Source organism: Chinchilla lanigera, unplaced genomic scaffold, assembly GCF_000276665.1.
Source record: "Chinchilla lanigera isolate Chin_1 unplaced genomic scaffold, ChiLan1.0 scaffold00021, whole genome shotgun sequence".
Lineage (NCBI taxonomy): Eukaryota > Metazoa > Chordata > Mammalia > Rodentia > Chinchillidae > Chinchilla > Chinchilla lanigera.
Window position 1 is genome coordinate 22,072,994 of NW_004955422.1, and position 13,840 is coordinate 22,086,833.

At 38.5% G+C, this 13,840-nt stretch overlaps 1 protein-coding gene across 4 annotated transcripts in view; it reads right to left on the reverse strand.

Moving 5' to 3' along the window:
* The window catches only part of Fancc (Fanconi anemia, complementation group C), a 214,654-nt gene that overhangs the window by 41,169 nt on the left and 159,645 nt on the right, over window positions 1–13,840 (reverse strand). For all 4 annotated transcript variants that reach the window (XM_005384680.2, XM_013514336.1, XM_013514337.1 and 1 more), the window contains one exon: window positions 2,822–2,986. In XM_005384680.2, the coding sequence (XP_005384737.1) occupies window positions 2,822–2,986 (165 nt within the window). The remainder of the gene's footprint in view (window positions 1–2,821; window positions 2,987–13,840) is intronic.

Sequence of the window (13,840 nt, forward strand, 5' to 3'; positions counted from 1 at the left end):
AAGAGGTGCTCAAAGAGGTGCTCAAAGTGGCGATTAGCTTCTAGACATTTATTATGGTGAACTGCTCCTTGGGTAACCTTGGCTAAAGGGTCCAGTGAGATTGCTGCACTGCATTTTCAATTTCTTCTCTAAGGGCTGGCAGTGTAGTAGGTTTTCTGCAAAATATGACATCCTTTAGGGTCCCCCCAGATAAAAGTCTGCAGATGTTAAAGCAGGAGAACATGCACATTATACAAGGTTTTCTTTTCCTAAAGTGTGAATACATTTTTTTGGTGGACTCTGTATAAAACATTGGATTTATATAATTTACATTTTATATCCATATATCCTAATACATTGTTTAATTTAAAATTTACTAACATTTTATTTAAAGACTAAATTTATTTAGATTTTCTTAAAGGTAAGAATGGACTGCTGGCTGTAGGAAGGAGAATTAACACATTCACTCTCTGACACAACAGCTGTTACACCGGGAAAAGATGCAACAGACACACAAAAGAGAGGGACATCTATTCCAGCTTGGTGAGCTGAGCTCTAAACAAAAGCAGACAGGAGGAAAGCTGTCGTTCCCTTGGCTTTATAGACGTTAATAATTTACCTTTTGTGTCTTACACAACAGAATGCTTCAGACACTGCTATGGGACTAGTTAATTGCAGCATCAATGTGAAGCCATTCAGAATCTAAACAAAAAGGAAATAAATGATTTAAAAGTAGATATGACCCATTAATATCTTGCCAAGAGAAATGCACTTACAGTAAAATCTCTAGGCCTGACTGGCCTATTTCTCTGGATGGGAGATTTTTCTGTGGAACATGGCCATACCTCAGGCGGACAGAAATTTAAAGTGTTGAACTTCAAAAATTTTAAGTGTTGAACACTGAGAATCTCATGGTTCTTCCTGTGACACTTATGTGACATTGACACTGACTGCAAAAGCAACAGTGGGTAAAGCTGCTGCACCTCAGGAAGATCAGGGGCCGGCTGTCACTGTCCTTGCCTGTATTCCTCACTGCCACAACCTCATAGGAAAAGTAGACCTAGTCACCTAACAAGCTCTGATGAAACAGTATAGCTGTTATTGACTTCACTGAACTGTTACCCTTAAGAAACTTAAAAATCTACACAGTAAAAGATAAAGTACAGTATATACAAAGCACTTCTGCTCCATGACACAAAATGATGGTTGTCTGCAGAAAAGCATTCCTATGCCTGTGTCAAGTCTGGAAATTTAAGGTTCATGGAAATGCACTTGGAAGATGACTAGCAAACAACAGTTACTCACACTTGACTATTTGGCACGTACTTCCCAAAAAACTAGCACAATGACCCTACCAGCGTAAGAAAAACAAACGACAGAATTTGTGGCTCAGGATAAATTTAAGCTGTTAAGTAGAAATTAGAATCTTGGAAAATCTGTGTCTGTCAACATGAGCTGACAGCTTTCCAAGAGTTAAAGGCATTGCTAATCAGATCAGTTGTGATAGTGATGGTAATTAAGTATTTACGCTGTACAAGGAGTATGTCAGTGTATGAAAGATCTACAGAATTCAATAAGCCAAGGTTTGCCAAACAAACCATGCATGGCACTATAAAATCTTGCAAAAGATCCAAGACAGTGTATGACCAATGCATTTTAATGTACCAGAGTATGAAAAGTTCACTAATAGAGGTTTTTTTTTTTTTTGTGGTTTTTGTTTTTTTTCCAGTACCAGGGATCAAAGTCATGATCTTGCGCTTGCCAGGCACGCGCTGTGCCGCTGAGCTAAATCCCCAGCCCCGATTAATAGAATTTTAGATTCTACACTGTTACTAATCTTAAAAAAAAATGTAACTATTTTCAAACCTTGGTGAGGCATCAAAGCAGAGTATCCACAACTATCTGAGATGGCTATTACAGTAGCCATCTACCTTTGCCAACTATTTATATATGTGGGGCTGGATTTTCTTTATACATTTCAGCCAAAACAACACATCCTGGGGCTGGGGATTTAGCTCAGCGGCACAGTGCCTGCCCAGCAAGCGCAAGGTCGTGAGTTTGATTCCTGGTACGGGAAGAAAAACAAACAAACAAACAAAAACCAACACATCCTACCAGACTGAATACAGAGGCAGATATAAAAATCCAGCTGTCAAGCCACACAATGAAATCTTTTTTTTTTTTTTTTTCCCTTCTGGGTTTTTTCTGGTACTGGGAATCGAACTCAAAACCTCACGCTTGCCAGGCAGGCGCTGTGCTGCTGAGCTAAATCCCCAGCCCCCACACAATGAAATCTTGAAATGTAAAAACAATGCCACTCTTGCCATACAGCTTTTTTTGGAAATGGGATCTTGCTATGGGATCTAGCCTAAATTAGCTTCAAACTCTCAATCCTCCTGCTTCAGCCTCCAAAGTGCTGGGACTACAGGCATGCTTGCCATTTTTCTGTCTTGGAAAAGATCATGTTTCTTCATAAAAAATGATATTTGTGTTACATATAATCAATTTTTTAAAAATAAGATTTCTTTTGTGGTGCTAAGGATAGACTCCAGGGTATCTTGCATGCTAGTTAAGCTCTGTCAGTGAACTGCACTTATGCCTCCAATTCAGTAAGTACTTTAAAATTTGTTTTAAATGTAAATGTGACATATATTGATAGGTATAAGCCATTTTTTAAAAAAGTTATTTGGGCCCTCAATAATTTTAAAGAGTAAAGAGGGGTACTGAGACCAAAACATTTGAAAACTGCTATCATATTTGTATAACATTTCTAACACACCAAAATATTTTCTAAGACAAGAGAAAACAAAGCTGGATGACAGAATGAAAGGACATCACTTACAGCAAAAAGGCCTCATTTACAGCTTCAAAAAATGCAGGACAGAGGACTTCCTGAGGTTCATGTCCATGGTAGATGAGCAGGGCCTCCACCAGAGGTTCAAAATCAGGCAGGGTAACAAGGGGGGCACAAACTTGTGATAAAGATGCCACTTGTTCAGGAGCCATCCTACGCAAGAAATAAAACAAGAAATACTCTAATCTGAGAGCCACATGTAACTAAAGTCATATAAAATCTTCATGCTGAAAAGTTCACTGACGGGTTTTGGCCTGAACACAGACAGAACTTCCCTAACACCATCTATCAACTCCTCTTCTGTTAGTTCTTCAGGAAGAAACCCTTTAGCTGCCCTCCCCATTCTAGTGTCACTTGCTATCAGGATTTTGTTTGGCACAACTATCCACAGATGCCGCCAACTGGCCATGCCGCCACCAGAACTCCTGAATTCCTTTTCCAAGTATCCTAACCCCAGAGCTCCCTAAATGAAGCTGGGGCCTGGTTCCTCTCTTCCTCATGTGACCCAGTACTGTCAACTTGCCTGACCTCTTCTCAACACCTCCACCGCTACCTCCATCTCCACCTGTCAGGGAGTACGCAGTCTGCTGACCGTCTCCCTGCCTTTGCCCTCACGCCTGCTGCTTATCATCAGCACAGCTCCTGCAACCCTTGCAGCTCCACAGCGAGCCACCTGTCTGCTCACAGCTTTGCCATGGTGTCCTTCCTCCCCTAGAGAAAAAGCAAAGTCATATAGCAGCCATGCTGGCCTTCCCTGATGGATCTCCTCGTTCCCCCAACTTCCTCTCCTACTCTTACCTTTGTTCTTTCTGCCTACAGCTGCTCAGAGTAGGCCCTGCTGTTCATCCTACCTGGAACACATGGCTGGCTCACCTGCTTTGTACAAGGCTCAGTTAAAACATCACTTCCTAAGTAAGATCTTCCTTGACTATACCCTATCAGTGCACTGTCTCTTACATGTGGCAATCTAAATCTAAATGAGTTAAATCCAAGTAAATTAAAAATCCAGCACCCCCGTTACCCTAGTCACATTTCAAGTGCTCACCAGCCACACAAGGGCAGTGGTGACTGTATCTGACGGCAAAAACCCACAGACATGTTCATTCTACAGAAAGCAGGCCTGTGAGCCCCCACTGGCCCTTTGTCACTTTTCTGTTTATGTGTCCCACCCGCTGACCTGTGATGTGGCACCTCTGTATTGCTCAGGGACGGTGTCTTCGGCTAGCACAGAAGACTTTCAAGGACAGGTCCCTTTTTCACAGCCCTTTTCCCAGCACCCAGCAACTACTTACGCATACTGTGCAACCAAGAAACACGTTACATGAATGTCTAGAGATTAATAAAAATAAACTTCTGGCTGGGGATATAGCTCAGTGGTATAGCGCCTGTCTGGCAAGTGCAAGGTCATGAGTTCAATGCTCAGTACCAAAAAAAAAAAAAAAAAAAGAACAAAAGAGAACTGAGAAACCACTTTGAAGATATCAATACATATTACAACAATCATTGTTAATTTCCTTAAAAAAAAAAAGGAACTTCTAGCTACATACTGTAAGCTCTTATTGTAGGCATTTTCATATATAATCAAAAATACAGAAATGTAAACTTGTGTTTTGAGAGATACAAATGGTACCACAATATGGAACATATAGCTGCCCCTCCTTGTTTTGGACTTGCTGCTGAGTTTTAAGAAGTATGTGTGTTTTGTAATCTAACAATGGCAGCTCAGTTGTTTCTAATGTTTCATGGCTAGGAATGGGGCTGCAGCTGTGGCTTCACACGTGCCTGTCTGTGCCCATGTGGGAGTATCTGCATATTAAATTCCCTTCCCAATTTCCTATTCAACCCTTGCCAGGGATATCATTATCCACTTTTATTTCTTGCTGATTTGGCAGGAAAAAATTATTATCAATGCTTTAATTTGCATTTGTTGATAATCTGGGAGACTGAGTTAACTGTTACCCACTTGTTTTTTCTCTTCAGTGAATTCGTTTGTACATTGCTATATATTTGTCCTACTCATTTGATGACTATGCATTGGTGGCTCAGGATATTCCAGGCTCTGTTTGAGGTGTTCATGATAGAGAAGCAAAGATGAAAGAGCCTAGAAAGGGAAAGAAGCAGTGAAACAACAGACAATGGTGGCATGCGGAAAAGCAGAGGACACAGGAGAAGGGAGTGCTAAGACTTGCTGAGAAGGTACCATTTGGGCAGGGATCCAAAGGAACCATACAAGCAAGCCATGAACATATCCAGAGAGAAAATGCTGTAAACTGAGAAAACTCAAATGCAAAAGTCCAGAGCATCTGAGTAAGATGAGGAGCCCAGTGCACAGACTGCAGTGGATGTGGGGAGAGCTCAGAAAGGCTTCGGCAGACCGCTGACAGGGTCTCACACTCGTTAACTTAGTTTTTACTTGTATCAGATCTATACATGCAACTTTTAAAGAGTCAGATGGGGACGCACAAAGAATTAAGATGTGCTGTGTACATGTACCAACTCCCAACAATGAAGGTAACCATTGTGTACCATTGTCATGTGCTAGTAAAATTTTTTTAAATGTTGAAGAGTCAGACGCTCTTTGAAGCTTATGAAAAACAGGGCATTCCCACTCTCATTTTCTGATCTCTAGAGGTAACCGCTTTTGGCCCTAACTCACCTTTTGAGATGTTCAAGGTCATTCAATGCAAACTACACCACCAACAGCAGGCACATCTATTAGGTTATGGAGAAAGAAGAACTTAAGGCCACGGCTGGTGAGAATATAAACTAAGAGGCCACTTTGGAGAACTATCAGTGGCAGTCTGTTACCACAAATCCTTATAGATTAGGGAGACTTGAACAGAACCGTTCTGTTCAACTGTTCTGTAGAAGGCAGGTACACCCTTGCAGTGTATTTGCACAGAAATGAATTTTTAAAAAGATGGTTTATTTACAGAACAGAATGTTACCTGGCAGTTAAAATGACAAACTGGGCCTACCTTATACAAATGCATAAAGCTCAGGTATAAGATGGCGTGTGTGGTGGCACACACCTTAAATACCACACTCGGGAGGCTTAGGCAGAAGGATCCTGAGTGTGAGGCCAGCCTGGGTTACATAATGAGTTCAAGGCAAGTCTAGACTACATAGTGAGGCGCTAGCTAATGAAACCTTGTCTCTGGAAAACAAAACAAACAAAAATAATGCACAGAAAAAGCCAACCTGCACAAAGATATTCACTGTTTGTCATTACGTATGTAAAGTCTTTTTTTTTTTTGGTACCGGGAATCAAACTCTTGACCTCGCACTTGCCAGGCAGGCACTGTGATGCTGAGCTATACCCCCGGCCCCTTATGTAAAGTTTTAAAACACTCACAACAGTTCATTTACATGAAGGAAGTGTGCTAAAACATAATAGGAAGAATGTATACCAACATCTTGGATGTGCTCACTCCTGGGGAGAGGAAGAAGAAATGGGAAGGAGAAAGGTGTTTCGGCGGTCACTGAAACATTTTATTTCTTTAGAAAGATCAGATATAAATATTAATAAAACATTAGCAGTGTAAAATTTGGGCAATGGATACGTATTTTCTATATGTTACAACTCTTTTGTAATTAAATTGTTAAAAACTAAAACAGAATGTTAGCTAGTAAAATAATGAAAATGAAAAGATAATATTCATAATAGAAAAGCTATTTCATGCCTGTCTCAGGTTCCAAAACAGAAAACGTAGTTCATGAAAAATCAATTAGCCTTAACTCCTTAAAATTTATTCCCCTCTGAAGTATTTTTACTTTTATTTTAAATATTTTTGTACTCTTCCTGTCATTTAGCTATATTGGTCTTTTTAGAATTACTCATTTTATCACTCAGATCAATTGAACAATTTACCTCTCAGATGTATTCAACTGAAGAATTTCTCTCTGGATAGTTGTACTAAAATGTGTTGAAAACCAAACACCAAAACATTTTATTAGTTGACAGGAAATTGTTCTGATATACCCAGTTAAAGGGAATTTAAAAGATTGTTTCCAAACTGATCGTACCACATAAATTCAACCAAATCTGAGTCCAACATACCATGAGAAAGCGGCTCTCGTGGTTGCATACTTTGCTTTATACATTTATTCCAATGCAGTTCAGTGTGTTTTGGGTACACATGCCAAGAGGTGAACCAACTGGAAGTTGGGGCCATTATGGTTAATGTGAGCATGTCAGCAACCAAAGAAAGGCTGAATATTGTTATAAACAGCTCATAAATCTGAGTGAATGGCAGAACCAGACCAAACTATGAGCTCAAATGCATTTCTGAACTGCTGTCTTCTGTCCAAGTTGACAGGATCAACTGAACAACTGGTCCCTAGGGGTTACATCTGTCAACTGATTCTTCAATCGAACACTCCATTCTTGCCCTGTTGGTTAAATTCCTGGAGAGAGAAATACGAGGTTTTTGTAATGGAGACACTACCTTTCAACCAGCAAGTGGTTATCTGGAAATTGTTGGCAATTATCTGTGTCTGAACTTTCCTGACCACTATTTGTTTGTAGCTGACCACTATCTCTTTGTGGCCAAAAATTTGTTTGTGCCAGATAGTGCACCATAATTATTTGTGAAAGATGCTTATTTCTCAAAAAATTATAGACAAATTCCTTGGCACAGGGCAAAGTTCATGAATGATACTCACATTATTACCTCAGCTGCTAATAGCTACAGGGATGAAATGCTAATTAATTTGGTTAATAGTTTATGTTATTCCTAGTAAAGCAAATCTATGATATAATTAGCAAAATTCCTAACTGAATTTACTAAGACCATGCACTGCTTATGCTAGTAGAATATTCCCTGCATGCCAACATATCTGATATAATCCTAATTTGCTCTGTTGAATGACACTTGCCATAGTTATTTTTAAAGAATTTTATAATTCACCAAGACACAATTTTTTCAGATTCTTTTCTGAATGTGTTGAGTCCATCAATAGTTTTTTGGAGAAATCCAATTTCTTCTACTTTCATTTACACTTATCAGAAGATTGGATTTAAAAAGCAACTTGATGCCCAACACTCTTTTTAAGTCTTTTCGTTGGTTTTTAAAGTCTTATTTTTTAAAAGCTAAAAACAGGAAGTTTGTTTGCTATCTTTAAAAGAACTTGGATCCCTGAAAGGCTGTATAAGACTCAAAACTCTCAACTCCACAGTTCTCTAGTGAATTACAAAGTCAACCAACCGTGTCTGCCCGTTTTAAGGAGTAACTGAGTTCATGAAATCAGGCTGACTCACACTGTGATGATATCTCAAAGACAGCTGCCAAACATGTGGGATTACTGTCACTACTAATAGCAATTAAATACACATCGTAATACTTTATAGCACTCTCAGATATCTGAAGTTAGCTGTACATTTTTAAGATTTACACATTTTAAAAGTTTAATCAGAATACAACATGGTGGGCAAGCTACTCTCTGGTCCATGCTTAAATCTAAGATATTCCCCACTCTAGAGAATGAAGCAGGAGGGTCACAAGTTCAAGCCTGTTGTGGGCAACTTACTGTAAGACCTTGCCCCAAAACAAAAATGAGTAAAAGGGCTGGGAACGTAGCTCAGTATGAAGGCCCTGGGTTGAGTACCCAGTACCATAAGGGAAAAACAAGTAACAACACCAATAGCAAAAACCAGCAAGATATTCCCATCCATTTATGAAGAGAATTTATCATTCCTTTCTTTTCACTATTATGACTTCAAAAGTTCAAGCAGCCAAAAGGCTCAAAATTTAAAAACCATGTGAATAATACTATGCTGTTGCCTGTTTCCTCGAGTGAATTCATGTTGTTGTCGTTATTTTAACATTTTTGCTACATCAATGTTTAAAGTTAATTTCAAAAAATTAAAAAACCTAAAAATACAGAAATTGACCAAGGAAAAACAACAAAAAGAACAGAATAATCTGGGAATTGATCTACTTTTCTTTTACATTATTTTAGGGGCCTGATAAATGGTCTACCAGGATGTCTGAAGTAGAGATTCACCTGCCACCAAGTAAAATCAACACTTCAGTGGCAGAATATTTAAATTTAATGTAATTCTTTGCTACAAACCACCCTGAAGGAGTGAGGCTCTGGACTTGCAGAGTGTTGTCAGTTTACTGTACAGTCCTGCAGTCTGAAGTTACAGCGCAACCTCACAGGGAGGATGTTTCCATTAGCGTATGATTACGGTTGAGCTTCCTGCAGTTGAACTCCTGTGCAGAAATCACTTGGAGTGCTGCTCTGGCAGAGTCAAGACCTAATGCCTGGAGTAATCTGTCTGAAAAGTTCTGCATAACTTCTCCTTGAAGTTGGCTCTTCAGGCCTGGTGGGCTTTAGGCCAGAAGAGGAGTCACAGGGCTAGCAGCATCTCAAGGCCCTTCAGGGGGTGATCACTGGCCTGCCTGCATTTTACCAGACACAAGCACACTAAGTTCATAGAGACTTTAACATTGTTTGGGGAGGTTATTCATCTTGGACCTTTTTCAGCGTAGCTAGGAGATTAAGGTCTCAGCCCACAAGCTTCAGTGCATCTTGATCAATGTCCTCAGTGCCAGGCATTTTTCCTTCCTACCAATCACTAGGTAGTCTCCAACTCTCTCGTCTCTTTTCAGATACTCAAGAGAAAGTGGCACTTTATAGATCTTTTAGGGAGCAGGGTTGAGGAGTCATAGCTGGAGGGTAAGATCACTCCTCTGTGCTTTTTTCATTTCTAACTCTGGATGAGTGAAGAGCCTATCTCTTAATTTCACAGGTATCTGTACAGCCCTCACTCTGCAAAATATTCTGCTAAGTTTATGTAAAATATACACACAAAAAGACATCCACTATCACACACAAACACACATACACAACTCTCTCCCCTCATCCCACCCAGGAAGCTCATATATCCCAAAACTTTCAGGTATTCACAACTTAAGCATGTCTTTAATATCTTTGAAAATGGACTCAAAACCATGTTAATTGGGCTTCTGTACATAGCTCAGTGGTCTACGCACGAGGCCATGGGTTCAATTTCTAGAACCCCTCTGCCTCCCCTGAATGACTTCTCAAAATCACATTAATTAATTTTAGATTTAAAATCACCTGGTGAGGAGTCAGAAAAAGATGGCAGAGCACTGTGGAGAGTAAACATTGCTGAAGGACCTTTGCCATTTAGGAATATGGTAAAGAGCAAGGAGTTAATTTTAGAAAAAGTGAGTATTTGAGGAGAAAAAACACTGTTTACACATAAGAACAGTTGGTGTGCATGGCTCCACAACAAATTATGAGAACTTTACTAGTTATCTTTAAAAACTACTACAGCTAACCACTAACACATTATAGGAATTCATAAAAAAAAACTAACCAAAATCCTACCATGGCACCTTCACATATTCAGACTATTGCTAAGGACTGAAATCTTAGTCCAAGACTTTTGCATTGCAAAAGAAAAAACCAACAGAGTAAAGAGAAAACCTAAAGAATGAGAAAAATAATTTTCTTGCTAACTATTCACCAGACAGGGGACTAATATCTAGAATATACAAGGAACTAAAAAAAACAAATCAGAGCTCCCAAAATAAACACCCAATTTTAAATGGGCAACAGAAATGAAGAGATACTTCTCAGAGGTACAAATAGCCAATATGTACACGAAAAAATGTTCCACATCACTGGCCATTAGAGAAAGGAAATTAAAACAATACCGAGATTTAATCTCACTCCAGAAGGAATGGCTACCATCAAGAAATCAAACAATAACAAATGCTGAGGACGCTGTGGGGAAAAAGAACCCATCTGCATTGTGGTGGGAATGTAAACTAGCACAACCACTAGGGAAATCAGATGGAGATTCCTCGAAAGACAAAAAATAGAAATTCTATTCAACTGAGCCATTCCCCTTCTAAGTATTTTCCCAAAAGAGTTAAAGACATTATATTACAGTAGACATGCAAACCCATGTTTATAACTCATAACAGCTAAATTCTGGAAGAGCCTATACATCCACCAACAGATGAATGGATAAGTAAAATGTGGTACTTACACATAACAGAGTACTACTCTGCCATAAAGAAGTATACATTTGAATCATTTGTAGGAAAATGAATGCATCTTAAGACGATGCTAAGTGAAATAAAACAGACACACAAGATTAAATATCATATAACTTCTCCTATATAATAAAACCAAACTTTAACAAACAAAACACAGACAACAGGAAACAGGAAGACATCTTTTGCAAATAGGAAGGGATTTAGGGATGGGGAGCATGTTGACAAGGAAAGAGAAATAAAAAGAATTAAGACATGTTCAGTATATGTGCTTACTTCCTACAATGAATGTAAACATTATGCACTACATGTATGTACTAATAAAAAGTAGTGTAGACAGCTTTCCTCAGGCTGCAGTGTACATAAGAATCATCTGCAAAGGTGAAAAACAGATTCTTCTGCCTCACCTCTGCAGATTCTGAGGACCACACTTTTGGCAGTACAAAGGCAGGAAACTGGATCTTGATAGCTAATGTAAGACCAATGAAGAATAGCAACTTGCATAATCCAGGCAAGAGAAAAAAGATGGAAATGGAACACAAGAGACTGAACCAAGTAACAAAGTGAGCATGTTAATATACTACTATTTGTTTTATGCTCAACTCCCAGAAATTATGGGAGAATTTTTATAATCAAACATATAATACTGTAAAAACAAGGGAAGGGGCTTTTGGTGACCCACAAATTATGAGCAAAACTTGAACTTGTAGCTAGGTCGGACTTTTTGAAGGAGACTACCACAGCCCCAAGAGCTTACAAGAGATACTATAAAAGCTAAGGGTTGTTTAGGGTGAATTCAAGAAGCAGGCATGCACCTGGCAATCCGCTGGACTACTGCAATAACAGCAGGAGCTGGCTAGGCTTTCATAAACTCTTTCTTCTATCCACCGTCCCTAAGCAAAGGACAACAACAATATCCTATTCCCAACAGGAAGGAGGGAGGACAAGCAAGCACCAGTGGTTATCAATCCCATGCTCTGAGGCCTAGAACACAATTAATTGGCAACCCCAAATAACACTTGTCAGAGGTAACTGGTAACAGATGCTCATGGAGTATCTCAAATTGCAGGAGGACCAAATTAATTTGCAAAGGGCTTGTGTCTATTTATTTATGTCCCCAACAGCAATGTCTTGGAGTTTTTCATAACCTAATGGATGTCTCACTAATGTCACAGTTTATACTTTCTTGAAAACAAAGAATCTTGAGGGATATTTTTCCAGTGGGTAGTTTAAATTCATTTTCTTTTCCTAATTTAACAAGTTACCATTCAAGGATATTCACGATGTGTTCTTTTTTTTTTTCCTTTTACTTGCTTTTTTAAAGTATGTTTGCAATATATAACAATGACATTTACCTCAGGGAACTGAGATTGTAGCCAATATAAAATTTACCATTTTAACCATTTTTAAAGTATATAGTACAGCAGTGTTGAACATATGCCTTTGTTGCGGATCTCTACAACTTTCCCATTTTACAAAAGTGAAATTCTACACTCATCAAAGAGCTCCCCTTTTCTTTCTTTCAGCTGCTGGCAACCACCACTCTAATTTCTAAGGGACTGACTACTTTTGATACTTCACATAAGTGGAAACACACAGTATTTGTCTCTTTGGATGATGTGGCATATGACAAGATCTCCTTTGTCAGGCATAAATAATATTCAATTGTGTCTATATGCCATGTTCCCTTTCTGAATTCATCCACTGATGGGCATATACGTTGCTTCCACCTGTAGGCTCATGCAAATAATGGTAAATGTGGAAGTATCTTTCAGAGATCCTGTTTTCAATTCTTTTGGATATATATATATAGAAAGAAGTGGGATTGCCAGATCACACAGTAATTCTATTTTTAATTTTTAAAGGAACCTCTATACTGCTTTCTGTGAACAATGAACAATGATTCTAATTTTTTCACATTTTCACCAATACTTGTTTCTTTTTTCCATTCCCTCCCTTTCCTCCTTAGTTCAGGCCACCTAGTGGGTATGAAGTGATATTTTTTTGTGGTTCTAATTTGCACTTCTCTGACAATCAGAGATGCTCAGAATCTTTGCATATGTTTGCTAGTCATATGTACATATTTTTTGAAAAAAATCTTTTCAAGCTCTTTGCCTATTTTTAATGACATTTTTTAAAATTGTTGAGTTGTAAAAGTTCTCTGTACTTTTTACCCAGAGTGATGGTTTGCAAATATTTTTCCCATTCCATAGGCTTCCACTCACTCTGGGAACTATTTCCTTTGTTCTATACTTTCAAATTTTATGTAGTCCTACTTATCTATTCTTCCTTTTCTTGCCCATACTTCTCATACCATATCCAGGCAATCATTGCCAAATCCAGTTACGAAGCTTTCTCCATTTTCTTAGTCTAGGGCTTGTGGTCTTTAATTTCTTTATATAAGGTAAGGACCTAGCTTCATTCTTCTGCATGTGGAAATACAATTTTCCCAGTACTATTTATTGAAGAGACTATCCTTTTCTCAACTTGCACCTCCCTTGTTAAAGGTCATTTTGTTATACCCATGAAGGTTTATTGCTGGTTCTCTATTCTGTGATGTGTCTGTCTTTATCCCAGTCCACATTGTTTTGATTACTATAACTTTGTATATGTTTTTTTCCCTAAAAGACAGTATGAGATCACCATCTTTGTTTTTCTTCCTCAAGATTGTTTTGTCTATCTGGGGTACTTTGAGATTCTACATGAATTTTAAGATTTTTTTTCTTTCCTACAAAAGAGTCATGGGCATTTTGATAGAAATCACACTGAATCTACAGATGTCATTAGGTATTATGCACATTTACAAATACTGAATCTCCAATCATGAACACAGGATGTCTACTTATTTGTGACTTCTTTAATCTCTTTCAGTAATGTCTGGTTGCTTTTAGCATGTAAGACTTTTGTGTCCCTGGATAAGTTTATTCCTAAATATTTTATTCTTTTTAATACTATTTTAAGTGGAATTATA